We start from the raw sequence: 27,368 nt of genomic DNA on the forward strand, positions 1-27,368 counted from the left end.
CTTTTCATAGCATAGTCGGGATAGAATTTTACTTCTATATATTGATAATTTATTATTATATATATATATATATATATATATATATATATATATATATATATATATATATATATAGCCTTAATAAGTTTATTAAGTTCTTATTATTTTTGTCACTAAGTATTAAAAAAATTTATATTTTTCATTTGAATATTTGTACTTTAAATTTTTCATTAGTTAAATTAATGTGAAATGAAAGTTTTAGTTGTTTGAATATTGTTTTATATTAATCACAAAGCTTTATATTTTTTTAATATGTAAAGACAAATAAGTAAAATGATAAAATAAAATAACAATCATCTCATTCAATTAGAAAAAATAAATAAATGATATAGACTCAAAAAGTAAAAATTTGAGTATCCTATACAAAAATAAATAATAAAAACTTGATTAAAAATACTTGTAAGTATTATCATCGACTTCGTATATTTTACATTATTTTTACTTGTAGCTATTAGTGTTTTTTATCTTATCAAACATAAATTGATAATCATTGACAAATCCTATACAATAATAAAAACACATAAATTTAATTATTATTATTATTATTTTGAGCATAATCTAATTATGATTTAGACTAACTAACCATAAATAATGTTTCCCAAACTAATAATGGATTAAATATTTGAAGACAAACAAAGCTTAAAAACCAGCCTTCCAAGGTTCAAATGCTCTCATCTTATCCCAATGATGAGTAGCTAGCAGCATCCTAAGCTACAAAAATTTGAATAATAAAACCATTTTTGTTCTGTGCAAGCAATATCATTGCATTATTCCACTTTGATTACAATGGCCACGTCTTTGTAGTAATCAGAAGCTGAGAGACTAACTCTTGCTCCATTAATTTTACCTCATTTCATTGGTGAATTACTTTTCCGCAGGTAACTGTTCTAGCTAGCCACATTTCATTTCATTTATTTATGCACTTCTTCATTTCCTTATAAATACATTTGGAATGTTTTTGTATGAACATCACCCTCTTTCAAACATTTCTCAGCTCAGTACAGAATTTTATAGCAGAGAGAAACAATACTCAAGAAAAGGTGTGTTCCATTTTCTTCTCCTTCTTCTCTCTTATTTTAGTGTGTGCTTACATTTACACTTTACATTGCTGGTATTTTCTGCTTGTCTTTTCTGTCAATGGAGACAAAGAATCTTGGCCATGAAGATGATACAGTAACCGAAGAATCTTTCATTGCTGAGAAATTAAATTTTACCTACCATAAATTTTATATATATATTACTTTTATTTTAAGGGTGTTTTTAGGAGGAAATATAGTTTTTGTTCCTCATAGCCATGTATTGTTTTCCACTTGAGCATAATTCTCAAGACCTTTGTCTCGTTGAAAATGTTGACCATGAGTCACTATCTCTAAAAGGGAAACTTAATAATCTTTGTCTACGAATAATTCTTTGTACATATCTCATAATTAACAAATAATATTGTATTTTACAAGTTTATTTGAATATTTATTTTGTGGTAATTCTATACCAAGATAGAAGAAACATAAATTATATAATATTTTTATAAAAATCAAGTTTATATATATATAAAAATTTAAGTATGATTTTACATGTTTGTGATAACATGTTTAAAAACATGATTTACAATAAGTATAAAACTTCTCCTAAATAAGTTACGAATTTATTTTTCAATGAAATTATGTGTGTGAAAATTTACGTAAGCCAACATATTTAATATTTAAAAATACAAATAAATATATATTTTGATATAGAATAACAAATTTAATATAATAATTATATACTAATATCAGATATTTGTTTAAATATGTCGACGCATTATGTATAACTTTTAAATATAAATTCTTATCTTTTTTTAACTGTATAAGCTTTGTTAAAAGCTTTACGATGTGTTTTTTTGTTTGTTTGAAAATTTGGTGTAGATGGTTATTGGGTTGTATAAAATAGTCTAGTTTTATCTCTACTAATAAGATAATAAAATAAAAATGTAAAACGTATTGAATTTCTTCTATAAGTTAAATCAACTTATGCATGTAAGTTAAATAAAATTATGATACAGAAATTATTTTATGTTTTAGAAATTTTATAAGAAATAATTTTTTTTCTAGTTGAAATTGTTAAAAATATTATTTTAAAAGATTGCTATAATAATTTTTAAATTAAAACTAAGAATATATTGTCTGAAAATTAAATATTTAAATATCGATTAAGAGTAAAAATTATAATAAAGTTTGAGAGTGATTTTTTCCAAAATAAAAATAACTCTTTAAGATAAGAGAAAGTGGAAATAGGTGGCTTCTAAAACGAGAGTCACGTGACTCAAAGATGCTATTTTTGGGCCCATCTTCATTTAATGTAACTAATAATTTAAGGTTCCACTTTTCTACTTTGAGTAATGAAATTTAATACTTTAGAATAATTTAGAATGTGTGTTTAGAAAAATAATCACTCTACAAATTACATATTTTCACTAATAGATAAACTATATGGTTGTTATCTTTCAAATCCATTTTATTTAACTCGTTTATAATTTTTTTTTAAAATTAATAAGAGGTGCGAATATATCTCGTGAGATTTTTAAAATAAGAACTCACAAAATTTTAATATACTCAACAATCTATTATTTATTTTTGTGTAAATCGTCAATCTATAAAATATATGAAAAAACTTAACCACATGTAACCATCACTTTCGTTGGTGACGCACCTCGACGTCATTTACGAATATTTAAAAATATATATCAAATGTATTATATTTAAGATAAATAAAAAAACATATGATATAGATATATGAAACAATCCCACGTACAATGATACACAGTCTATCATGATATTTTTTATATAGTGGGATATCATATATTTGTATTATAAAACACTATTAAATCAAACAACAAACAAATAACATTTACAAAAACAAAAACAAAAATAAACTAATATGTATAATAATTCGTCATCCCAATAATTCGAACTAATAATATTCATTTTGAATATATATCAACTCAACATTATCTATATAAATAAATAAATAACTTCTAAAATTTTACGTTTTGAATATAAACACCACAAACCAACACTTTTTTTTTCATTTAATGATTTACTTAATAGTTAGGCAACCAAGATTATTAATAGGATAACTTTTGAAAACCGCATGAGACTTAAATATTTTATTAACATTGTCCAATTATCATAAATCCTAGTCAATTTTTTATCATGATGCCGTTCGTTCAAATATTATTATTATTAGGATATTGATGGAACTTGAAATTTTATAATTCTTAAAGTAATTCAATATTTATACTATATCAATATATATATATATATATATATATATATATATATATATATATATATATTATAAATTTCAATAATAAAATATTTAAATTCTCCTTTTAGCTTAAATTTTCTCATATGACACTTTTCATGGTTCGTATTTCATTTTATCTATACAAATAGAACTTAATTAGAATTTATCCATAATATAAATAGTTTTGTATAATTGAAATTTTTTTATTTCTTATACATGGTAATGTTTTTTTTCTTGTTATGGTAATTATTTTAAAAATCATATTTAAAAATGTTTTTAATCAATTCTATAGAATTCTAGTATATTTATAAGTCTTTCCTATCTTAGAAATTAACTTAGAAATTGAATATGCACACTTTCTTCTCTTAATTTATTGATATTTTTAATGACAAAATAGGAAAAATGCAATATCTTAGTTGTAATAATTAACTAACTTTTACATTTTTCTTGTGAAGACGAAAGATGTAACCTTTGAAAAGGTCTAGCATAATTCAAAAGTCAAAACCTATGACAACTTATATATATATATATATATATATATATATATATATATATATATATATATTGAAATGCATATATATTTAATTTATATTACCATAATGAACTTAAGATATGTTATATTAGTTGTAATTAAATTCTTTTAAATATAAAATAAGAGAAAAGATAGAAAATTGAGATTAATTAAAGCATGCAAAGAAAAATAATTTTATGATAATGTTTTAAAAAAGATTACATCAAGAAATTATATTATGTCATAATAGTTTTAGAAATGATTACTTTAAAGGATTACATCAGTTAGACTGGATCCCTCAAACCAAACATGGCAGTTTAGACTGCTAGTTATCATCACCTATTTAACTTTATATTTTTATTTATTTTTAAAAATAATATAAAAATATATATTTTCCCTATTTGATCCTGGAAAACTTGTAAGAGACAAAGTTACTTTCCGCCCATCAAGTCAATATAATTAGTCAATGAGTTACCACTTCCTAAATCATCTATTTCAGTTCACTTTTTTTTTTCACGACTTCAACTTAAGAAAATATATTTTAATATTTAACAGAAAATATTAACACATTTTTCTATGTTTTCTTTTTGTAAAATGAAAATATTTTATGTATTGTATATCAGCTCACTTTTTTTTTCACGACTTTAACCTAAAAAAATGTATTTTAATATTTAAGAGAAAATATTAACACATTTTCCAATGTTTTCTTTTTGAAAAAGAAAATATTTTATGTAAGAGCCATATTCAACGCAAACAAATTGTCATGGAAAGATAAAGATGAAACCAAACTAGATTGTTCTTATCTATAACGAGAATAACTTCGTCTTTATAAAAAATAGAAAATAAAATAAAAAATAAAATTAAAACCCACCGAATTCTACTTTAGAGGAAGAATTTCTTTTTATCTCACATTTCACTATTCAGATGTTTACATACTTAATATCCACTCAAATAAATTAAGAAAAATATTTTTTGATACACTTAAATTTTTTATACTTATTTGAAATTATTTTCTTTTACTTTTTATTTTATTCTTTTCTAAAAAAATATAAACTTTTTTATGATTATTTTATCTCATGTATTATGGTAATATTACCCATAGATTATTATAAATTATTGTTACCTAATTTTTTGATTCTTAATAAATAAAGTAGAAGTTTGACTGTAATGGTGGAATGGGTAGAACATGTTTGCTATTATTTGTTAGAAATTCATAAAAGCAAGTCAAGAAAATAAATATACTTTTATTAATTTTTAATATATATTTAATCTATAACAATTAATAACAGATATTAAGTTTAGTAATCATCCTTTGTGCATGACTTTTACTTTTGATCTAGTCTTCGCATGATATTGTTATTTCCATTAATATTTTTCTATAATGTGTAATCCTTAATAATTAAATTTTAATTTTGTTCGTTATTTTATATTATCGTAAATGTGATAACTTCCCCAGTTATATATAAAACCAATTCAAGAAAAATATATCAGTTGACAATTTTCAAATACTTTTTTAACATTTAATATTAAATCAAAACACAGTCACGTTCTTTCAAAGATATTGCATAACAAACATTCTTAATAATATTTACGTTTTAGTAAATATTTTAATTTTATTTAATTGTTTATATTTTTAAATGTTTGAAAATTTAAAAGAAGTCAACGTATTATTATTCATGTTTATTAGTTGACACGTGTATTGTTATCTATATGTTTCATTCTATCTTTTCTTTAAGGTTTTCTCATTCGTATTAAAAGAAAAAGCTAATGAAAAAAATGTAATCATTCTGTAAATCTTTGCTATCATACATAGTTCACGGTAGCAATATGTATTGAGTGTACGAAGAGAATCTCACTTAGTATGAGATTTAATATATAAATATAAAATTAAAATATAATTACTATGTTTAAATTTAAAAACTAATAGACACTCTTAATTAATTAATTATATTATTGATTAGAATTCCTTGTTTCTTCATCAAGTTCTCGTAGATCTACAAACGAGTGTGATTATCTTAGAGAAAACTAAAAAAGAAATGATGATAGAAAAACAAAAGTTGTGTAAAAATAAACTATTGAATTATCCTATTTATAGATTGCAAGAAACAACTGAATAGTAATTATGTTATATTATTTCCACAAAGTTAAAAAGAAATCTTTTTACAAAATATTTCACATTTTTCTCTTATATATTTTAGAATTTTTTATTACATCTTTCTATAACAAGACCTTATAATACACATTTTTATAAATAATTAAAACATTAATTTGCTTTCTCATCTAATTAATATTTACATAAATATGTCATTGAAATTCAACACTTCATCATAAAAAAAAAACAATCCAGTAAAGAAAACAGAAGACTTGACTAAATATTTCTTTAAAATCAGTGCATTTATTAATTTCAAATGTTGAAAAAATAAATGAGAAATAAAGAAAAACATTTTACAGGCATATATATTACTCTCATTTTCAAATGTAATTAATTATTTAAAAGAATTCATTTAATGCATCATTAATTTTGGATAACATGTTTACCACTATGCACTAATTTCATTAATGAAGATGAAAGAAGAACACCCATCAAAATAGATATGAATAATCCTTTATCTGTCTCTCTCTTTCCCTCTTCTTAATGTGTCATTAGCACCTAAAAATAGCTTTAAATCATAATTAGTTTATGTTAAAAAATCATAACAATAACATTTTAACCTATGTTATTTTTTTATTAAATTTAAAATTGGAATAATAATAAATAAACAATGAACCAATAAAAAATTAATTTATTTTCCAAAAAATTTGGGAAAAAAATATCTTTTTCCAAATCATATCTCAATTTCATGGAATTTTTTTTCTTTTAATATACATTATTCCAGAAATATAAAAAGAAGCTTCTAGTAGGTAAGTATATGTAGCTGTCTCTGGCTGGTACCGGTTCCCAACCTCATGCATTCTCCTTTTCTCTTTCTCTTTCTCACTCTCTCTTCCATTCTGTGATTTTCTGTTGCATTATTAATTCTTTCTGCAGAAAAGAAAAAAACCTGAGAATGGTGAACCCTGCAATTGCTCGTAACGTCGTCGGCATAATAGGTTTTTCTTTCTCATTTCTCAATCTTTCAATCTTAACATCAATTTTTTGTGTTGCTTTCACTGTAATCCTTTTAGTCAAACAATTTGGAATATAATCATGTTATTAATTGGAACTACTGCTCATAATTAATTTTAACTAATCTCTTCGTAAATGTAGTTAATAATGCTTGAAGAATAAATTACGGAAAAATAATAATGACGAAAAGCAAATTTTAATCGGTTTAGCGTAATCTTCTGTGCAGGCAATGTCATCTCCTTTGGCCTGTTCTTCTCACCTGCGTACGTAAACACTTGTTCTTCTTCCTTGCTCTGTTTTGTTTTTTTCTTCTTCATTTGTTACATGTCGTTTTCAGTAATTAGTCTAATTTAGGTTGCTTTTCGAAATAATTAATTTATACGTTAACAGAGGAATTGATAAAATTTTGCATTATCATCTAATCAGAATTAGAGTTATTAGAAATTTTGATTGGTTTTGAATGGAGTGCAGACCAACTTTCTATGGAATAGTGAAGAAGAAGAGCGTGGAAGAGTTCAAGCCTGATCCTTACTTAGCAACGGTTCTGAATTGTGCTTTTTGGGTGTTCTATGGAATGCCTTTTGTGCATCCAAACAGCATTTTAGTTCTCACCATCAATAGTGTTGGGCTTGTGTTCGAATTTTTCTATCTTACCATATATTATATCTACGCCACCAACAAAGGACGGGTGCATATCTTTTCCCTCTCATTATACTCATTCATTTCAACATTTTCATTATATAACATGGTCCCACTTTAATACCCTTTTCTCTCCCTATAATGACTAGAATCTCCTATATTTAGCTCTCTTTTTGACTCTTTTGTACTCATCTTTAAACAAATGTATCAATCATTTTATTGTGGTTTTCAAATAGTCCTCTCACGAGCAAATATTGGGGTAACCACTCATTGGAACTTAAATATATATTATGTATGCAAAAGTTGGGTTAATTAAGTTGGATTAAAATCAATTTGGTTTGTTAATTGTTAGTGAGTGAATGATTTTTATCGGTTGTATATTGTAGAACTAACTCTAAAACACTCATACCTGCCAAATCAATAGCATATATTTAATTTAAAGAGATGCCCAAGATCAAAGAAACTTTTGTTCTTTTCTATATTTCATTACCCTTAAAATTGAATATTTTCATTAACACTAACTGTCTCTAATTGTCTCTTCCCTAACTTCAGAAGAAGGTACTGATTTTCCTTCTCATCGAGCTTATTTTCTTTGCTGCGGTTGCTCTTGTAACAATGCTGGCACTGCATGGCACAAAGAAAAGGTCATTAGTGGTTGGTATTCTGTCTGATATCTTCAATGTTATGATGTATGTCTCTCCTCTTACAGTTATGGTAAGTTTTCTATATTTAATAAGTTTTTAGCACATAATACATAATAGTTAATGTATAACATTTTTCACACCATAGTCTTTGTATGCATGATGAACAGGCAAAGGTTATAAAAACTAAGAGTGTGAAATACATGCCATTTTGGCTTTCTGTGGCTAACTTCCTTAATGGTCTGTGTTGGACAACATATGCTCTCATCCACCCCTTTGACCTTTATGTGCTGGTAAATAGCAACTTCACTTCTCACCTTGTTGTCCTCTTATTATTTCTATTTCTGGTGAATCATCACAAATGGGTAGGTTTGAGTGAGAATGAATTCAGGGTCTTAAACAAGTAGTTAAAGGAATCAAAATTATTATGACTTGGGTACGGACAAAAATTGGTTAGAAAATATTTAAACCATGACATGTGAACAGAAAAAATCTGACTACAGAAGCAATCTATTTAAAGTGTTTAGGATTTAAATTAATTTAATGACCAGGTGATCTAAACAGATTACGATAAAAAAAAAAATTTGGATTGATTCGTATTGAAGACAGAATAGTTCATTTAGTCAATAAAAATAAATTTGTCCAAAATTTATATTTTTCTCATAACTATTTTTAGTATTAAAATATTATTTCTTTTGTTTTAAATATTTGAAAATGTACTCTTCCACTATTATTAATTAATGCAAGAAACATTATGAATCGAGATTTATAAAAGAAATAAACACCACTTTCAATTAGAAGCTTAAAAATAAGAACAAATATTTTACTTTTTTTTTACATTGTTATAAACATTTTTACCCCCAACCCATTTATTATTGTTATTATTATTATTTTCATTCTTCCCTGATACACTCCTTTCTTATTACACAATAGTTGGTTTTATTATTTCATAATTTTTTTAATAAATTGTTAAGAATATTATCTAACATGTCCACTTTTATGACATTCAAATGTAAACAATTATTGGGAATTATTATGAATGTTGTTTTGATTTTTACCCTTACCTTTGTATATTATTTCAGATCAGCAACGGTATTGGAGCAATCTCCGGACTAGTTCAGCTCCTGTTATATGCATGTTACTGTTCCTGCAAGAGTGAAAAAGATGACGATGGTGATCATGATTTGAAACCAGCTGGGGTTCAGCTCTCCAACATAAATGGAACAGTGGCTGTGTGATTACACATCAATATGGAGTCATAACTTTTTTTTCTCTTTTATTTTCTGTTTACTCCTTCTTCACCTTATACTTCTTTCTGCCTCTTGAGTTTCAAATGCAACAAAGAGATTTATATGTGGACATATAGAATGGTTGCTTTTATAATACATATGCATGCTTAATGCTAAGATTTACTTTGGATTTTATTTTCAAGTTTTGTATGTCAATTGTGTAAATACTTCATTAAACAATCGAAATCAATTAATTTGGCTATTGGCCATCTTTAGCAAAACTAATTTATATGACAATTAAGAATTTATAATCTAATTGATAGCAGTTAAGTAATTTGTTAATGGATAAACTTTCAGTTTATACATGTTATATTTGAAAAAAAAATCTTCAAGGTATTTGTAGTGAATATATTTTTATATAATAACTTATTATTATATTATATTATATCTTTAAGATATAATAATATAATAATTGATTATTAATATTTTTAAGATATTACAATATAATAAAATTGATTATCTAAAATCTTAAAAGTTAACTCAACAAAAATTAAAAATAATGTAATAATTAATATATATATATATATATATATATATATATATATATATATATATATATATATATATATATATATATATATATAAATTATAAATTAAATAAAATATGACAAAAAAATAACTGGTTTTGTAATTTATAGATTAAAAGCTTTTAAAATATTTTATCGGTAATTTTAGATTTGTGAAACTAATTTATAAATTCATTAAATAACTAATTTATTTACTTTAAAAACCTACTTTTAAAAGTTAATTATGTACATAAGGTGAGATAATATGATATAAATGATAAAGTGAAAGAAGAATAGAGGAAATTGATTTTTTTTGTTGTGTAGGGAATATTTGTTTATCAAGGAACCATGACATCAATTGTTGAAGGAAAATAGAATGATTGAAAATGAGATATTCTTTTGATTTTCTTTGAGCATTGCATCTTTAATTTAAAATTGCTTGATGATTTTTCATTAGTATAAAAATATCGTATAACATTGTTGTTTTTCGGTCTTTCATGTCGAATTCGAGATCGACGTCATATCGGGAGAAGTTAAACTGACGTCGAACATAAAACAATTCGACGTAAATCAAATTAACGTCGAATTTTGTCAATATTCGACGTTAATCAATTTTTTTTGTTTTTTTTAATTAATTGTGATCTTTTTTAAACTCTACGAGACCTGAAAAGCAGGACAACAACAAATTTTAGTTTTTGATATTATATAAAGCATGAACTATGAATGTGTAGTATAATATCAACAACAAACAGTAACAAACAACAAACAAGCTTAATCAAACAACAACAACAAATAGTTCAACCAAACAAAAATAACAAACAAGTTCAAAGAAAAGACAAACAAGTTCAACAAATAAGTTATCCAAAACGAAAACAAAAACTAACATTCAAAAGTGGGTTCGTCGAAATAAAGTATTGCCACCAGTGAGAGAGAAAGCAAAATGCGCCTATGAAGGATAAGACTATGAAAAGAATCGGCCAAAACAAACAAAAATCATACCTAAAGTAGTTAATTAACATACATTTGTAACAAATGAAAGAAAGATTATATGTGATGGTCGTCAAACTTCGTTTCAGAAAAGTTTGAGCAGAGAAGAGAGTATCGCGCGCTAAGATAAAGTGATTGAATTTTCAATCTCCCGCTCAAATTTTGATTGAATTCACTAACCTTTTAACGTCTAACGCTGGACATTCCACGTTTTATATCCTTTTAACGTCCAATTCCTAAGCAATTTGACATCATACGTACATACATTTTCACCTTTGCGCCAAATATTTTGGCAAAATTTACCCAATATAACAAATTGACGTCGAATTACCATTCTAAACGATGTTTAATAATTGTATTTATTTACAAAAATGTCACCAGTCATTTTTAACGTTGATTATTCAGTGGTTGGACGTTGAACGCGTGACGTTATACGCTGTTTTTGCTAGTGTTTGTAGGTGGATATTTGGCCCTTGAGGTAGACCCCCAAACCTTTGATAATAAGAGATTGACCTCTTTCAAGGATCCAAATATCACTTTAGTAGAATTTCTATTTTTTATTATTTTAGATTTGTGTCTTTAATTTATGTTTGTGTTTTTGCTTATGATCTTCTAGAATTCGAGTCATATTCTCTCAAAACATGGGAGACTGATAAGGAATCTTCAAGTGGTACGAATCTAAGGACAAATTCTCTTTAAATAGGAGGTATGATAAAGCACTATCTCCTAACCATATATGAGAAGAACTTAAAGAAGAACGTTTGCAATTCAAAGGATCTATGACAAGGTTAAAGATCAAAACACATCTCCTTAAATCTTATAATGTTCTATGCATGAGGAAATTTAAAAAACATGAAGATCATGGGCACAATTGAATAATAATTTAGGAAATTAAATAATTATAATATTTTATTTTAATTTTACAGAATGTTAAATTCATTGGACAAGTCAGTTTGTGTTTACTGGGTGAACGAGCCTTGCTAGGTGAGAGTCTACCTCGGTAATTTTCATTCTCTGTTATTTTTATGTGTTTTGGGCTTTGGGTTTTATTTTACAGTTTCTTGGTTTCTTAAACTTATGTACTTATATATAGAGGTACCAATTGCTAATGTAAACATTTTTAAGTCATATTATATGTATTTGCATTCGTTGAGAGAAGATTTTCTTGATTCTAAGATTATAACTCTAATTCTTGACTTGTCTCTTTCTTCGACAAGATCATATCATCACATTCATAAATCCATGAACTTCTTTATTAAATAACTTATATATCTAATATTTGAGATAATTTATGTAATAGCTTAAAAAATAGAGTATTAGAGTTGATAAGTGTTTTAAAATAATGAGATTGATTTTTTTATGTTAAAAATTTGATAATATAAGTAGAAATTTATAAACACGTCTCATTATCTAAAACACGTACAATCTCTCTATAACTCTTTCTCTAGACTTCCTCTCCCTTTTCTTTAAGATTTCTAACCCTTGAGTCATGTCTTTGACTATCAGGAAGTACTTTGGTGATCACAATAGTGATATCTTCAACTTCATCTGATCAATCTTCTAGAAAGAGTAAGTTAGTTTCTACTATTTTTCTCAAGCTAAGTTTCCTTGATGCATGGGGAAAGATTATCTGTTGAATGCATATTCCTATAGTTTTTGCGTGTTCCTTGTTGATCATTGGTCCTAATGGTCTACCTTGATCAAAATTCTACGGTCTGTGGGTACAAATATAGTTATTTGAGTTAAGGCAAAGGCAGTTTACTTTCTAGAGCTGTTTGAGCTTTCCAACCAAGTAAGGGAAGATAATATTTTCTATAATTTTGTGTTAAGATGTGCGAGTTTGTGTTTGAGATGTTATGAGAAATCATGTTTAGCTGGATATGCTATAATTGAGATTATTGTTGAGTGATACTTATATCTTGATGTATATTGTGTGTTTGAGAAGTGATATCGATTTGAACGTTTGATGCTGCTATGTTTGGGCATAATTAAGTGCAAAACGGATGTAGGATAGAAGGTGGTAAAAAGAAATTGTTGTGAGGGCTATTTTTAAGTCTAGATTTGGATTTTGGTATGTAAGTTTCTAGGGAAACACCTTTGAAGTGATAACTGATGTTTAGTTTTAAGGTCAATTTAAACTTGTTTAAGACCTTAGTTAACCAAATATCTGATGTTGATTTGGGAAGTGATAAATAGGTAGAATTGTAGGTTGAGTTTTATGTTGTTTTGGTCCATTTTAGGGGTTTTAACAAGTGAGAATAAAAAAGAGAATGTTTGTGATGAAAATGAAGGTTTATGGTCTGTTTTTGAGTAAATTGTGATTTGTTTAGACCCTTAGTTTGCAATTTTCTAGTTTATAATGTGTAGAATTGATTATGTGTTTTTAAGTGGTTGAGTTGATCTAAGCATCTTATTTTTTAACAAATGAGCAAAATGCACTTTCTAGCGTTGGGCACCCTGTCAATAGTTTAGGTTTTCACTTTCTTTTGTTTTATTTATTATGGATAGAAGATATATTGATACTTTAATGTTTGTTTGATAATATATATTGAATATTATAATGGTTTATGGATGAAGTTATGTATGTATTGAAGTATGGTTTAAAAAGAGTTTTCAAGGTGAAATTCTTGATGGTTGTTTCAAGTAGAGTAATGTATTGATGTAGGGATTTAGCCTTGGAAGTTATCCTGACACTCCAATAATCACTCCATCTCAGGTAGAGAAGAGAATTGTGGTGAGGAGTAGCTCGAGATCCTAGTCTATGGTCTGATGTTCTTTGTCCATAGGTTGTTAACGAACTAATCTTGTGTTATAGCTTGGGGAAGGTAGTTGTTCCACCACTTCAAGTATACAACTTTCCATAGTCTGACATCAATATATGTATTTGGATTGATCAAGTGTAAAATTCATATGTATGCTTAGGTTTGATTTGGTTTGAAAATTAATTGTTATATGATGTTTTATAATTGCATGATTTGATTCTTTTATAATATTAGTTTGCTTTCATTGCATTGTTGTTTGTTTTTGCTTTTTTGTATGATTTGAAATGATCATTTGATAGATGTTAACACAGGGAGATGAGATTTTTGTGGAACAAACTCTAGGAGATGATTACACATATACTTTGTTATTTAGTATAATAATGTTCTTTGTTGGATTGTAATCGAGAAACCTTTTGTAAATAAAAGTAAATAGTTTTTATTAGAAATATATATATATATATATATATATATATATATATATATATATATGTTATAATTGTGTTTTGGACAACTGTAGAAGCATTTTTATATACAATTAACTATTATATTTGATTGAATGTGTAATGTTTCCTTAATAATGTTTAAATAATTAAAATGAGACGTTAAAAACTCTCAAACTTTTTTAATTATAATGATATTTGTTCTTATACTTGCATGAATTATTACATACAATTAGATGGATAATATAATTTTCTAAACGTTATTACACTTTTAAAAACGTGTTCTCAATTAAATAAATTTTAGAAACTCTTCATCCACTATAATTTTTTCTTTCTTTTATTTTAATTGATCTATAATATGAAAATCAACAGATTTAATAAGATAAAATTTGTTTCGACTTACATAAACTAATCTTACTTTTAAATGTTAGATTTTAACGCATCTTTTCACCATTTTAGCACATTTTCTCAAAGAGAATAAAGAATTCAAGTAATACAATAGATTCAAATATCTCATTAGAAATTTTGAATAACTTTAATATTATATTAAAATATAAAAATTAAACCTAAATTAACCGTGTAACGTCCCAAATTATATAGAACTATATAATTTAGTAGTTCACATTTTAATATAATAGAACAGTTAGAAGAAGACTGTAAATACAGTTGTTAAGCTTACAGTCATCCCGAAATGAGTCGTAATTTAAAACTTGAACGCGAATAAAGTATTTCAAAAGGATAGGATTCACAGGGAGATCCTTAACAACTGAATAGTAATTCAAAATATGAGAAATACTAAGAGAACCTAAGGAGACTAAGCAGCAACATCGCCTTCCTCCAAAGCCTGCTCCAGGGGCACCTCGACATCTGCTCCCATCCAAGTGGATGATCATCGCAAAAGAAAACACACCAACATAACACGAACACAAACAAGCAAGGGTGAGCTAGATATAAAAATTATGTTATAATAATCACACACAACATGCAAGTTTAATTCAAAGTTAATGAACCATACAACACCACTTGTTACACTTTATACTTGACTCGTCCGGACTTCGAATGATTGCCGAGCTATGACGGATTATGCACTCGTGGTGGCTTATGAAACTTGGGTTCCCCACCCTACCACACTCACGAGGTTAGCCTGTTCCGGGCCTTGAGGCATACTGGGAGTCCCCAAGACTAATACCTCCTGCTACTCCTCACCACATGGTTCAATCATCTCTACTTGAGAATGAAAGACCATTAGAGCGTCAGGAAAACCCCCAAGACTAAGCTTCCCTGCAGATCATTCTAAACACTAAGGCACCACCATGAATCTTCTCCTTGAAGATCATGGAATTACGTCCATCCACCATACTTGTTACATTCAACCACCAAACATGTCTCATACATTCACATACTTTCAGTATAATAACATTACCACGATCATACTATGCATTTCAATCATTCCGCACACTTAATTCAAACCAAAACAAGAGCAAATGAGCTTGAACCGAACGCTGTGAGTTTTTGCCGAACACCTAGAGCCTTGGCCGAACACTTAGAACCTTGGCTGAACGCTTAGAACCTTGGCCGAACAGTTATAGTCTCGGACAAACCCTTAGGGCCTTAGCCGAACACTAAAACCTTGGTCGAACGCCTAGAGGCTTGGCCGAACGCTTAGGGCCTTGGCCGAATACCTAGAGCCTTCACCGAACACCTAGAGTCTTGGTCGAACACTTAGAACCTTGGCCGAACACTATTTAGGGTCGACCACTAAGAGAGACCGAACACTATCAAGATCACCACTAAGACCGAACGCTACCAATACCACCCACTAAGACCGAACATTACCAAGAGCACTCACTAAGACCGAACGCTACCAATACCACCCATTAAGACCGAACGGTCAACTACAGCGTTCTGCATAATTCTGCATAATTGCTACCAAAACCCAACATGATCATTTCTAACCATTTTTACTAACTTCTAACACCTTTAATTCGAGTTTTATACTTAATTAAACTTGTCTAATTGATCCTAAACGTTCCTACTACATTTCTAAAGGGATTACTACTCAACTTTTACTCCTCAACATCAATTTTCACAACTTGAGGAACCCTAACCCACTTATGATACTTTGCACCTATTTGGACCACTTTGGTGACTCAAACAAGTCACAATACACTAGTTAAGTATGCCCCAACAGCCCAAAAACACTCTAGACCTCAAATGTCCAAAATCACTACCTCACTTCCTCTCAAAATGACCTAAACCACTACCAATTTATTCAAAACAGTGCATACTTACCTTACCTTCCACTTGATCACCCATTCAACAAAATACATACATCAAACATACCCAATTTCAGCTATCCACTTCATGCAAACAACTACACATGCATTAATTCCAGCATCACACATTATACAGTTAGGTTCATATAACGCGTCATAACCAAGCAAGTGAAATACCACTCTAAACAACATTCCAAGTCAAAATATAACATACATATGCCTCATACAAACAATGCAAAGATGTATTTCTAGCTCCCCTTACCTTAGAGTTGAACATCACAGTTCACAGGAATGTCCTAACAATACCTCGAGTTGTGAGAAACCTAGACAGCACCCTACACACCACCACTTAGTGATTAAGAACATCTCTTAGAGCTAGAGTTTTACAGAAACAGGAAGAAGTACGATTCTAGTTACATGCAACCGGTAGAGATTGCATGTGCTAGGTTCAAGAACAAAGAAGAGGCTGCATGTAGGGACTTACCAGCCTAGAACCCGAAATGAATCGGTCATTTTCGAAACTCCCTACGTTGCAGACGTTTGGGCGTCACCTAATCTGGAATCCACTGGCTCAGTGAAAAAAGACTAAAGAGAGAAGACATATATGTGGTAGAGAGAAGGCAGAGAAACTTGGAGTTCTAAGTTTTTTTTAGAGAGAGAATGAAAGTAGGCTAATGAACCAAGTTTGTCTAAAATATATTTTTATACTGAAATAGAAATTTGGTTCTATTAGTCTAATATATACTAATTCACTCCTTTAAATCCCAAATTTTTAGCTTCTCATAAACCGTAAAATCAAATTAATAAGTAAAATTCGTCTTTCCTCCGACCTATAACGGATTAAAATATAATTTCAAAAATATTTTTAATTAATTTAAAAAACTACTTAAATTGGTTTCTCAAAATAACGACATTATGTGTGTTACCTATTAAAAAAATTGTATCAAAACTGTTTCAGTCAAAATTAAAAAAAAAAATTGTATCTGTTAAAAACAGAAGTTTGATAGAGTTGATGGAAAGGTATAATTATTATTATGGTTAACTTTTAACAATTCAACTAAAATTAATTATGTATAATAAAATATTTTAATAATAAAACTTGAATTAATTATTGTTTAAAACTCCATCCAGCAAAACTCTATAAAATTTTGATATATTAATAACTTTTTCGTAATAACTTTTTATAACGTATAATTATTCTATTAATTCGTTTGAATTTATTTTTAAAGAAAGTATTTAAAATGAACGGATGACAACTTATAAAAATATTATAAAAAACTATTATTAAACAAATATTTTCCAAAATAAAAACTCTTCATCTTCCCTTCCGTGTCAAATCATACAAAGCTCACACATCACCACACAAAACTCACACATCACCTACGCAAAGCTCACACAAAACGCATAAAACGCATTGTGTTCTGACGTTGTTCCCTCCAATTCTCTGTGTTTTCTGCGTTGCTTTCTAAAATGGTGAGCGCTTCAGTAGCTCGCAAAATCATCGGCATCGTAGGTTCGTTCTCTTCTCTTTTCCAAGCTGCAACTCCGAATTTCGCACAAGCATATCTTCTTCTTAATCGACTTTTTTCCCTATTCAACTTCTGATTTGCATCATGGATCGATCGCATTTCGCTTCTTTTGCTCTCCATCAATGCTTGCCAATTCTGCATAGTTTTTTATGCGTGAAAACTTTGTGGTTTATTAGGGTTCCTTTTTCTGCAGGAAATGTCATCTCCTTCGACTTGTTCTTCTCACCAGCGTAATCAATCTTACTCTCTCTATACGCATATTTAAACAGAGCCCAGAATGGCATGTATTTCACACTTTTCGTTTTGATTCATATATATGTATATATATAATATGATCAGGCTAAGTTTATCAAAACGAAGAGCGTGAAAAACATACTATTCTGGCTCTATCTGGCGATCTGGCGAACTTCTTTAATGGTGTGTGCTGGATCACATATGCTCTAATTCATCCCTTATCGACCCCTTCGACATCTATGTTATGGTAATTAGTTCGTCACTTTCCTTTTGAATTTTTTGAATGAAATAATGTTTTTACCATTGTGTATTGATTTATTGTTGCAGGTCAGTAACAGCATTGGCGCAGTCCATGGACTGGTTCAGCTCATCTTGTATGCTTGCTAACTGCTTCAGAGGAGAAAACAATACTGATGATTTTATTTTTTAAAAGAAATAGTTCTCTCAGTTACTCCGGATGATTTTATCAACTATCATATTTAACTGATGAATTCATAATAAGTTCCGAAAAGAATATTGGTACTATTTAATATATTTAATCTTTTAAACAATCCACATTTTGTTTAATTTTTAAAAATAGACACATTTTTTTTATATTTGTGATAAAAATAACAATCACATTTCTACTTTTTAAATACAGATTTTGGAACATTTCAAATTTATAACATAATATTTTTCAATACAATATTTTAATCACATCATTATTATTAGGTAATATAATTCATCAAAGATCAAGCATTAAAACAAAAAGAAGTTTATAAGAGTTTTAAAACTTTAATTTCAACCCTAATGAAATGGAATTTTAACTACACATAATCTAGGAAGCAAGAATGAGTGAAAATGATGGATCGGATGGTGGACAGTGGTAGCCTTGCACCCTAGAAGCATTTGAACTCGAATTAGAGAGCCTTCACAGCATTCCCACGGTCCAAAACTGAATAAGTCTTCGTTGTCGACTCATTTATTGAGAAATCATTTAGTGCATGTTTGTTGGTTGAGTCACTGTTCAATATTCATATGGTACTGTTCATGCATTGACCAACATTGTTCGTGTGTTGACCGATACTGCTCACACGTTGACTTTCTCGCTCGGGCGAGTGGATTTCTTTAGTTGGCTGGGCTAATGGCCTTGGTTGGACGAAAAATCCCTCTAGTTGAGCGAATGGTGCAAAACAGGAACTATTTAATCTTCTCTAATCCTTATTTTTCTGCGAAATAAACAAAAAAAAATTAAAATATCTAGGAATAACTATATACATTTTTTACAACTTTTTATCAGAATTTAATACATAAACATATAAAAGGGGATTAAACTAAGTGCTAAATATAAGTAAAGTTGATGTTTATCAAACTTTTAAAGGACTTTTACCAAAATCATTGTCTCGACCCTTTTATATTCTTTTTAGAGTTTGATTGATTATCATTTGGAACAGTATAACTTTCGTTTTTAGCATAATTCACATAGATGCTTTGACTTTGTGAATTTTTTAGTATAACGTCTCGTTTAGACCTAAGTGTTTTTCTAAAACTTTCTTATGTTACTAGGTATTTAGAGATTTTAAACTTATCGTTTAAGTTATTGTTATCCTGATATTTTAGTGATGACATCTTCATATTCTTTTTTTTTAATGTTGTTTTGTTAAACTTCAAAACATATGAGAGTTTTTAGACATATTAGTCTTATAGATGATTTTGTCTTAACATCATATACACAAAACTAGCCAACAACGGAACCTTGATAACCTTAAAGCATCATCCTTCCTCTTGATGATAGTGATGACACCGAAAATGTGGATGTCATTATCCCACTGTCCCTTACAAGTAAACTATGCTTGTATTTTGTATTATTGTTGATGATGTAGGTGCGGAGGACCAAGGCTCGAAGCCATCACACTACAAAGCTTGGTAAGTGGCAGTCAATCAACTCAAAAGAAATTTTGAAGAGTTCAAAGCAGACAACCTTGTGACAAAGTTTCACAAGCATATTGAACATCCTGACAGCCTGAGCAAACACCCTAGAGGGGATTCTCAAACATAAGAAAGACCTCAGTCCCAGAGCGCAACACACAAAGCATGACCTTGGCCTCGAAACTCCACCTATTAAGGGTAACCTCAGCCTTGGAGCTCAACCTACAAAGAATAGACTCAAGCTCAAAGCTCGACTTGCAAAAGATGAACTCGGCCTACACAGTGTGACACCAACCTAAGAGCTCGGCTTGCATAACATGATCTCGGTCACGCAACTCGACCATGAAGGAATGTCAATAGATTATCACATCAAAGTTCTACCACGAAAAAAGTTAGAAACAAACCACTACAAGTTATATTGGCAAGTGATGTACGTTTGGCAAGTGTACCAATCGTAATTGTAGTAACAAAATATCGTCCTCTGGGATTGAATGAGTTGAGTACCAGTTTACTAACTTACTTAATTTTGAGTGATGAAATTTATCCAGTGAAATGATGAACATAAACAAGTGATGGAAATTCAAATGATATAAACAATGTTAGAGAATTGATTTCATACCTTTTCATATAATTTCCTCCCATTTTCAATCGATGTGTAAATTATAATTATCCACTTGAGTTTATTTAGAGCTTGTTTACCCCTAATCCCTTAGTAGGCAAACGTATCCCTTGAATTTGAATCCCCAATCCCTTAGGCCAATTACAAATTCAACAAGATCATGAAAAACAATCATATCTCAATTCAAACTAACTAGTCCTGCCCAATTTCCCAATTGTGACAGCATCTAATCTGTTCTATTTATAAACGCAAGCAATTCCCAATCTCCCAACTGTGAAACTGCTCATAGAATAGACATTGAAACATAAATAGAACACTGGGATAATTAAAATGAACTTAACATCAATTGAAAAAGGTTCAGAAAATATAATCCAAAGCACTACATCAATCCACTAACAAAAGGAAATTTAGTTCTGCATAATGGAAAAGAAAAATAAAAAAGCAAAAAGTTCCGCAAAAAGTTGCAGCCAAAAGCCCCAAGAAGAAGATGAAGAAGAAGCCCTTTTGTTGTGCGTGAATACCCTTTTTGTCTCCCCCTTCCACGTGTTTTCATTCCTCCCCCATCATTTCCACAAATTCCTCCTTTTTAGGAGAGTGGTTTTCCTTTTTCCTAACTTCCTCTAATTTTCCTTTAATTTAATCTCTTTAAATCAGTCATAAAAGAGATCAATAACTGCTCAATAACTGCTCCTGGAAACTTTCACAGCCCATGGAAAACTCCCCACTCTGCCTGTGTTCTTCTCTGCTTTAATTCTGTTTTCTTACGTGAATCCACAGATTACTCCATAGGTTGTGGGAACTTTCACAGCACAGTTGTTGAACTTTCTGTTTTGCAACTCCATTTAGAAGCAACATCCACAGGTTGTGAGACTGTTCACAACTTGGTTGTTGAACTCTCTGGTTTCATCTTGGTATCTTGTACATCAATTCTTCCCAAATTGTGATTTTGGCACTTAGAATCATCAATCTACAATAAAAACACAAAATGCCAATGTATGATCCGAAACAAAGATAATCCATGACTAAATCCTTCAATGAATGCAATTATGCATGCAAATGACCTAAACTAAGACATGAATGCAATTACATTTACTCACACATCAAAATACCCCATGCTTAGACGTTTGCTTGTCCTCAAGCAAAGAGAATTCAACTAACACAGAATGATTATGCACACAGAATGATATAAAACCTAAATGGAAACATACCATCTCATTTCAAGTTCAGTTCAAACAATGATATTCCTCAAGCCCATACTTCACAAAATTTCAAGCATAATGACTAACTTATTGGGACCCTAAGTGCAATTACTGAATTGAGGTATGAAACAAGACATTAAGGCAGATAATATTTGACATTTTAGTGTCTTGAAAAAGATTTACTAGTAGGTTCCTCACTTAGAAAACACTTACCTGCCAACTAAGCATGGATCTTCCACTCATTTTGTCTTTTACTTGCCACACTCAGTCTCAAAGGAGTGTCTCTTCCCCAGTAACATATAGTCTCAAAGGGGTGTCAAATTATTCACTCAATATTTTTGTTTTGTTTTTTTTTTAGTTTTTATTTAAAATTGGACAGACAATTCTCCAGTAACCAAGTGCAGTGAGTGTCACCATAGAAACCTAACAGAAAATATTTTTTATCTTTTCCCCAAATATTATCTTCCATTAGTATCTTAGTGTCAAATTTCACTGTGTAGTGTGTGAAGTTTCCCAACAAGCAATCAGAAATCTATTCACAATGTGCTTAGAAAATATCAGTGTTCAAAACATGGAACGCAAAGCTAAAATGATACATTTCCATATAAACGTTAAATGCACATGCAAATGCAAAAGGTAAGATGTCATACATACAAACACCCTAAGCCTACATATTTACAAAGTCCCCAATATATGGAAAGTAAAAAAAAATACAGGGGGTTAGAACTCACAAGATTAGTGATGACTAGAGTTGAGCTTGGTGAGAACTTCTTGTAAGAGTTGTTCCACCTTCTGCTGATGAAGAATTTGATTGTCCCTAAATTTGATGAACTCCTGATAATGTAGGATTTGTTGTGCTTTGAGTTCAGTAAGGGACTGCTGGATATGAGCAAGAGTGTCAGCCGTAGAAGGCTGAGGAACTGGAGGTATGTGAGATGACGGTTCTGGATCATGATGAGGGGGATTTTGGCATTGAGAAGCAGAGAAGGTCCATCTATCTTTACCCTGCACTGATGTGAACTCTGGATTTGGAAGATGTTGAGGTTGCAAGCCTGTGATAACACTCATGACTAAGCAATAGTGATCTTCCCTTTTCACCAGCATCTCATTATGGATTAACATTTCCAAATCAATTCGGGAATTTCCTGAGATTGCCTTGTCATTCTCCAAAGAAATGTTGAGATGCAAAGCAATAATGGTGATCAGTCCACCAATTGCTATTTGCCCAGATGATGCTTTTCCTACCTTGAGAAACTGCCTTGCCAACCAAGCTCCTGAGTCTAATGGAACATCGTTAACCATACCCCACAAGAATAATAATTCGGACTTTCGAACCGCAGAATGACTATCACCCCTAGCAAATAGTGTATGAGCCATGAGGTGGTGGGCATATCTAAAACAGGGGTGTTGGATATTAGCCTCCTTGGAATCAGATGAGACAAAAGAGCTTGATTGAGACAATTGATACCAAAAAGACCAAGCATCAAAACTTCTAGGATAGTTCCTTTCACCTCCAGTTGGGAAACCAAAGATTGCATTGAACTCAGCTAAAGTGAGTCTATAAGACACATTATGCAACCTAAATTCAATCAATCCTTCCTCACAATCCTTTCCTTGCAGTATCTCCGCTTTCACAGAACTCAAGAATTCCATTGTGATGTTCTCGTAGGCAGGGGGTTTTAGAGTTACAAAGGAACTCCAACCAATATTCTCAAGCATCCCATTAAATTCCTCAGACATGCCTAACGTGCTTAATGTGTTTTCATCTAAATAACGCGTAGGCACAATATTCCGCTTGAGTAATGAAGCGTACCTCAATCGTTGTTCTTCATTTTGAAATGTGATACCATTGGATTTAGCAGAAGCACGAGCCCTTTTTCTTTGACGTTGCTCCACGACTGGTGGCATTGTATTTGGGCGTGCAGATTCAGCAGCATCGGTGGTCGGTTGCGGCACAGGGTTGAAATCCTCTTCCAAATAAATTTTATGCATGCACACAGTAGGACTAATACCTTGCAAATCATCAATTTTCCACCCAAGGGCAGATTTATACTCCCTCAACACCCTTAAAAGTTTATCTTCTTCAGTACATGAAAGTTCATTGCTCACAATTACTGGATTACGCTTTTGCTCATCAAGGAACCTATATTTAAGGTGAGAAGGAAGTTGTTTTAATTCTACCTTGGGCATTTCTACTTCTCCACTTTCACCCTTGTGTAGATCTTCTATTCCTCTTGTGGAATTGAATATTGGCTTCAGCACTTCTAATTGTTGAGCGCAGTTCAATACCTCTTCCTCATTACTTCCTCTTTTCAACTCCTTTGCTTTCATTCCTGACAATAGAGCTTTCTCTAATGGACTCTGCTTAACCTGGAATTTTATCTCTTCCAACAAAAGAGACTCAATTATTTCAGCTTTGAAACAGTCTTCTTTGTCAAGTTTGTGCTTCACTGCTTCAGTCATAGAAAATGTGACTTTCTCATCTGCCACTCTTAACATCAATTGTCCTTGTTCAACATCTATCAATGCTCTCCCTGTTGCTAAAAATGGTCTTCCCAAAATGATTGGGACTTTAGCATCTTCTTCCATGTCAAGAACCACAAAATCAGCTGGGAAAATAAATTTGTCCACCTTTACTAGAACATCTTCCACAATTCCATAAGGATAAGTCATCGATCGGTCTGCCAATTGTAGAGTGATCATAGTGGGCTTCACGTCTCCAATACCCAGCCTTTTAAAAATGGACAAAGGCATCAAGTTGATACTTGCTCCAAGGTCACACAATGCCTTACCCACCATTATATTTCCAATCTCACATGGAATGACAAAGCTCCCTGGATCCTTCAACTTGGGAGGTAATTTTTGCTGAATTATTGCACTGCACTCCTCTGTGAGCATAATTGTTTCATCATCTTGAAGCTTCCTCTTCTTTGACAGCAAGTCTTTCATAAATTTAGCATAACTTGGCATTTGTTCTAATGCTTCAGCAAATGGAATATTAATGTGGAGCTTCTTAAAAACATCAAGAAATCTTGCAAATTGCTTCGCCTATTCTTGCTTCTTCAACCTTTGAGGGAATGGAATGGTAGGGACATACTCACGCATCTTTTTCTCACTCTCTTGATTTTTCTCTCTCTCTTCCTTCTCCTCACATTTTCTCTCAACTTCTTTTTCAGTACTTTCTTCTACTATTTCTTCCACTCTTTTCTTTTTCTCTCCCTCCATCTCACTTTTTTTTTTCATTCTCTATCACTCTTCCATTCCTCAATTGAATTGCCTTGCATTGCTCTCTTGGGTTTGGTATAGTGTCACTAGGGAATGTGCCAGGAGATCTCTCAGAGAGTTGTCTTAAAAGCTGACCAATCTGGTTCTCTAAATTTCTTATTGAAGCTTCCTGGTTCTTGAAGTTTGTTTTTGTCTCACTCATGAAATTTGAAGTCTGCTCCACAAAGGTAGAAGTTTGCATAGTTAACTTCTCTAGTGCATTTTCCAACGTAAACATCTTGTTTCCTTGATTGTTGGGCTGAGCTTGATATTGATATGGAGGCCTTGGTGGGTTAGATTGGATTGGATTACTCCAAGGTCTAGGTTGTTGGGGCCTCCAATTTGCATTAAAGTTGGTAGAGAACTGGTTTTGTTGTTGTTCTACTGCATTCACGTGTGCTTCTTGGTGAGTTGCCTGACATTCACCATTTTGATGCATTCCTCCGCAAAAATCACACCCTGGAGATCTAGTATTCACATTATTCGCTTGCATAATTCCCATCTTCTGAGTCAAATCTGTAATCTGCTGTGTTAACAACTTGTTTTGGGCTAAGATAGCATCCAAGGTATTAACCTCCAACACACCAGCTTTTCTATTTTGACGGTCAAACTGCATATTCACTGTGTTGTTTGCCATTAATTCTAAAGTCTCCAAAGCTTCCTCTGGTGTTTTCAAAATGAATGATCCTCCACTTGCTGCATCCAACATTGCCTTTAAAGTGGGTGAAAGACCATTATAGAAAGTCTGCACTTGCAACCATTCAGGTAAAGCATGATGTGGAAACTTCCTCATTAGCTCCTTGTACCTTTCCCACGCCTCATATAAGGATTCATTGTCTTGCTGCACGAAGGAGGTGATCTCATTCCTCATTTTCGCTGATTTGGAAGGAGGGAAGTATTTGGTTACAAATTTTGTGGCCATATCCTCCCATGTAGAAATACTTCCTTGAGGTTGTGATTGAAGCCAACCTTTTGCCTTATCCCGTAGTGAGAAGGGAAACAACCTTAAACGAATTGCATCATCTAAAACTCCATTAATTTTCAAGGTATCACATATTGCCAGAAAATTCTCCAAGTGAGAATTAGGATCTTCTGAATTTGCACCTCCAAATTGATTCTGTTGAATGACTTGCAACAATGCAGGCTTGATTTCGAAATTGTTAGCTTGAATAGGAGGTCTCACAATGCTCCCTTGATAACTATTAGGATTTGGCATTGAATAGTCACGAAGAGTCTTTCTAACAGGTTCTTGGTCTGCCATTGTTAATGCCTCCTTTTCGTGTTCAATTAATCTTTGTTCTTGTCTTCTTTCTCTCTTTCTTCTTCTTGCACTACTTCTATTTCTTCTAGCAGTGCGTTCAATTTCTGAATCGAAAAGCAATTCTTCTGGGCCAACAGTACCTCGAATAAACAACTAAAACAAAAAACACACAATACTGCAACAGAAATTAGGTGACAATAAAATTGAAAAAAAAACACTCAAAAATAAGAACAAAAATTCCATAACATCTACAACTCAAATCTTAAGCCAATTAGATCACTAATATCAATAGTAATCAATCCCCGGCAGCGGCGCCAGAAACTTGATGTACGTTTGGCAAGTGTACCAATCGTAATTGTAGTAACAAAATATCGTCCTCTGGGATTGAATGAGTTGAGTACCAGTTTACTAACTTACTTAATTTTGAGTGATGAAATTTATCCAGTGAAATGATGAACATAAACAAGTGATGGAAATTCAAATGATATAAACAATGTTAGAGAATTGATTTCATACCTTTTCATATAATTTCCTCCCATTTTCAATCGATGTGTAAATTATAATTATCCACTTGAGTTTATTTAGAGCTTGTTTACCCCTAATCCCTTAGTAGGCAAACGTATCCCTTGAATTTGAATCCCCAATCCCTTAGGCCAATTACAAATTCAACAAGATCATGAAAAACAATCATATCTCAATTCAAACTAACTAGTCCTGCCCAATTTCCCAATTGTGACAGCATCTAATCTGTTCTATTTATAAACGCAAGCAATTCCCAATCTCCCAACTGTGAAACTGCTCATAGAATAGACATTGAAACATAAATAGAACACTGGGATAATTAAAATGAACTTAACATCAATTGAAAAAGGTTCA

At 30.6% G+C, this 27,368-nt stretch overlaps 2 protein-coding genes and 1 non-coding gene across 5 annotated transcripts; 2 read left to right on the forward strand and 1 right to left on the reverse strand.

Moving 5' to 3' along the window:
• Window positions 1–810: 810 nt before the first annotated feature.
• On the forward strand, window positions 811–9,649 carry LOC108345027 (bidirectional sugar transporter SWEET6b). 3 transcript variants are annotated; one of them, XM_017583583.2, is made up of 8 exons: window positions 811–917; window positions 1,034–1,079; window positions 6,861–6,922; window positions 7,165–7,201; window positions 7,410–7,626; window positions 8,130–8,291; window positions 8,389–8,511; window positions 9,301–9,649. In XM_017583583.2, the coding sequence occupies exons 3-8, from the start codon at window positions 6,880–6,882 to the stop codon at window positions 9,454–9,456; spliced, it is 738 nt and encodes a 245-aa protein (XP_017439072.1). In that variant the 5' UTR covers window positions 811–917; window positions 1,034–1,079; window positions 6,861–6,879; the 3' UTR covers window positions 9,457–9,649. The 3 variants fall into 3 exon arrangements, with proteins under 3 accessions (XP_017439072.1, XP_052723648.1, XP_052723647.1); XM_052867687.1 differs by lacking the exons at window positions 811–917; window positions 1,034–1,079 and having other exon boundaries at window positions 6,762–6,922; XM_052867688.1 differs by lacking the exons at window positions 811–917; window positions 1,034–1,079; window positions 8,389–8,511 and having other exon boundaries at window positions 6,760–6,922.
• A 15,544-nt stretch (window positions 9,650–25,193) lies between these two features.
• On the reverse strand, window positions 25,194–26,492 carry LOC108327255 (uncharacterized). Its single transcript, XM_017560979.2, has one exon. It carries the CDS (start codon window positions 26,490–26,492, stop codon window positions 25,194–25,196), a length of 1,299 nt encoding a protein of 432 aa, XP_017416468.2.
• Window positions 25,999–26,105, forward strand: LOC128193847 (small nucleolar RNA R71). The gene has a single exon (XR_008245156.1). It is a non-coding gene; the product is annotated as a small nucleolar RNA R71 (small nucleolar RNA).
• Window positions 26,493–27,368: the final 876 nt, after the last annotated feature.

This window comes from Vigna angularis, chromosome 8 (assembly GCF_016808095.1).
Source record: "Vigna angularis cultivar LongXiaoDou No.4 chromosome 8, ASM1680809v1, whole genome shotgun sequence".
In the NCBI taxonomy this organism is placed as follows: domain Eukaryota; kingdom Viridiplantae; phylum Streptophyta; class Magnoliopsida; order Fabales; family Fabaceae; genus Vigna; species Vigna angularis.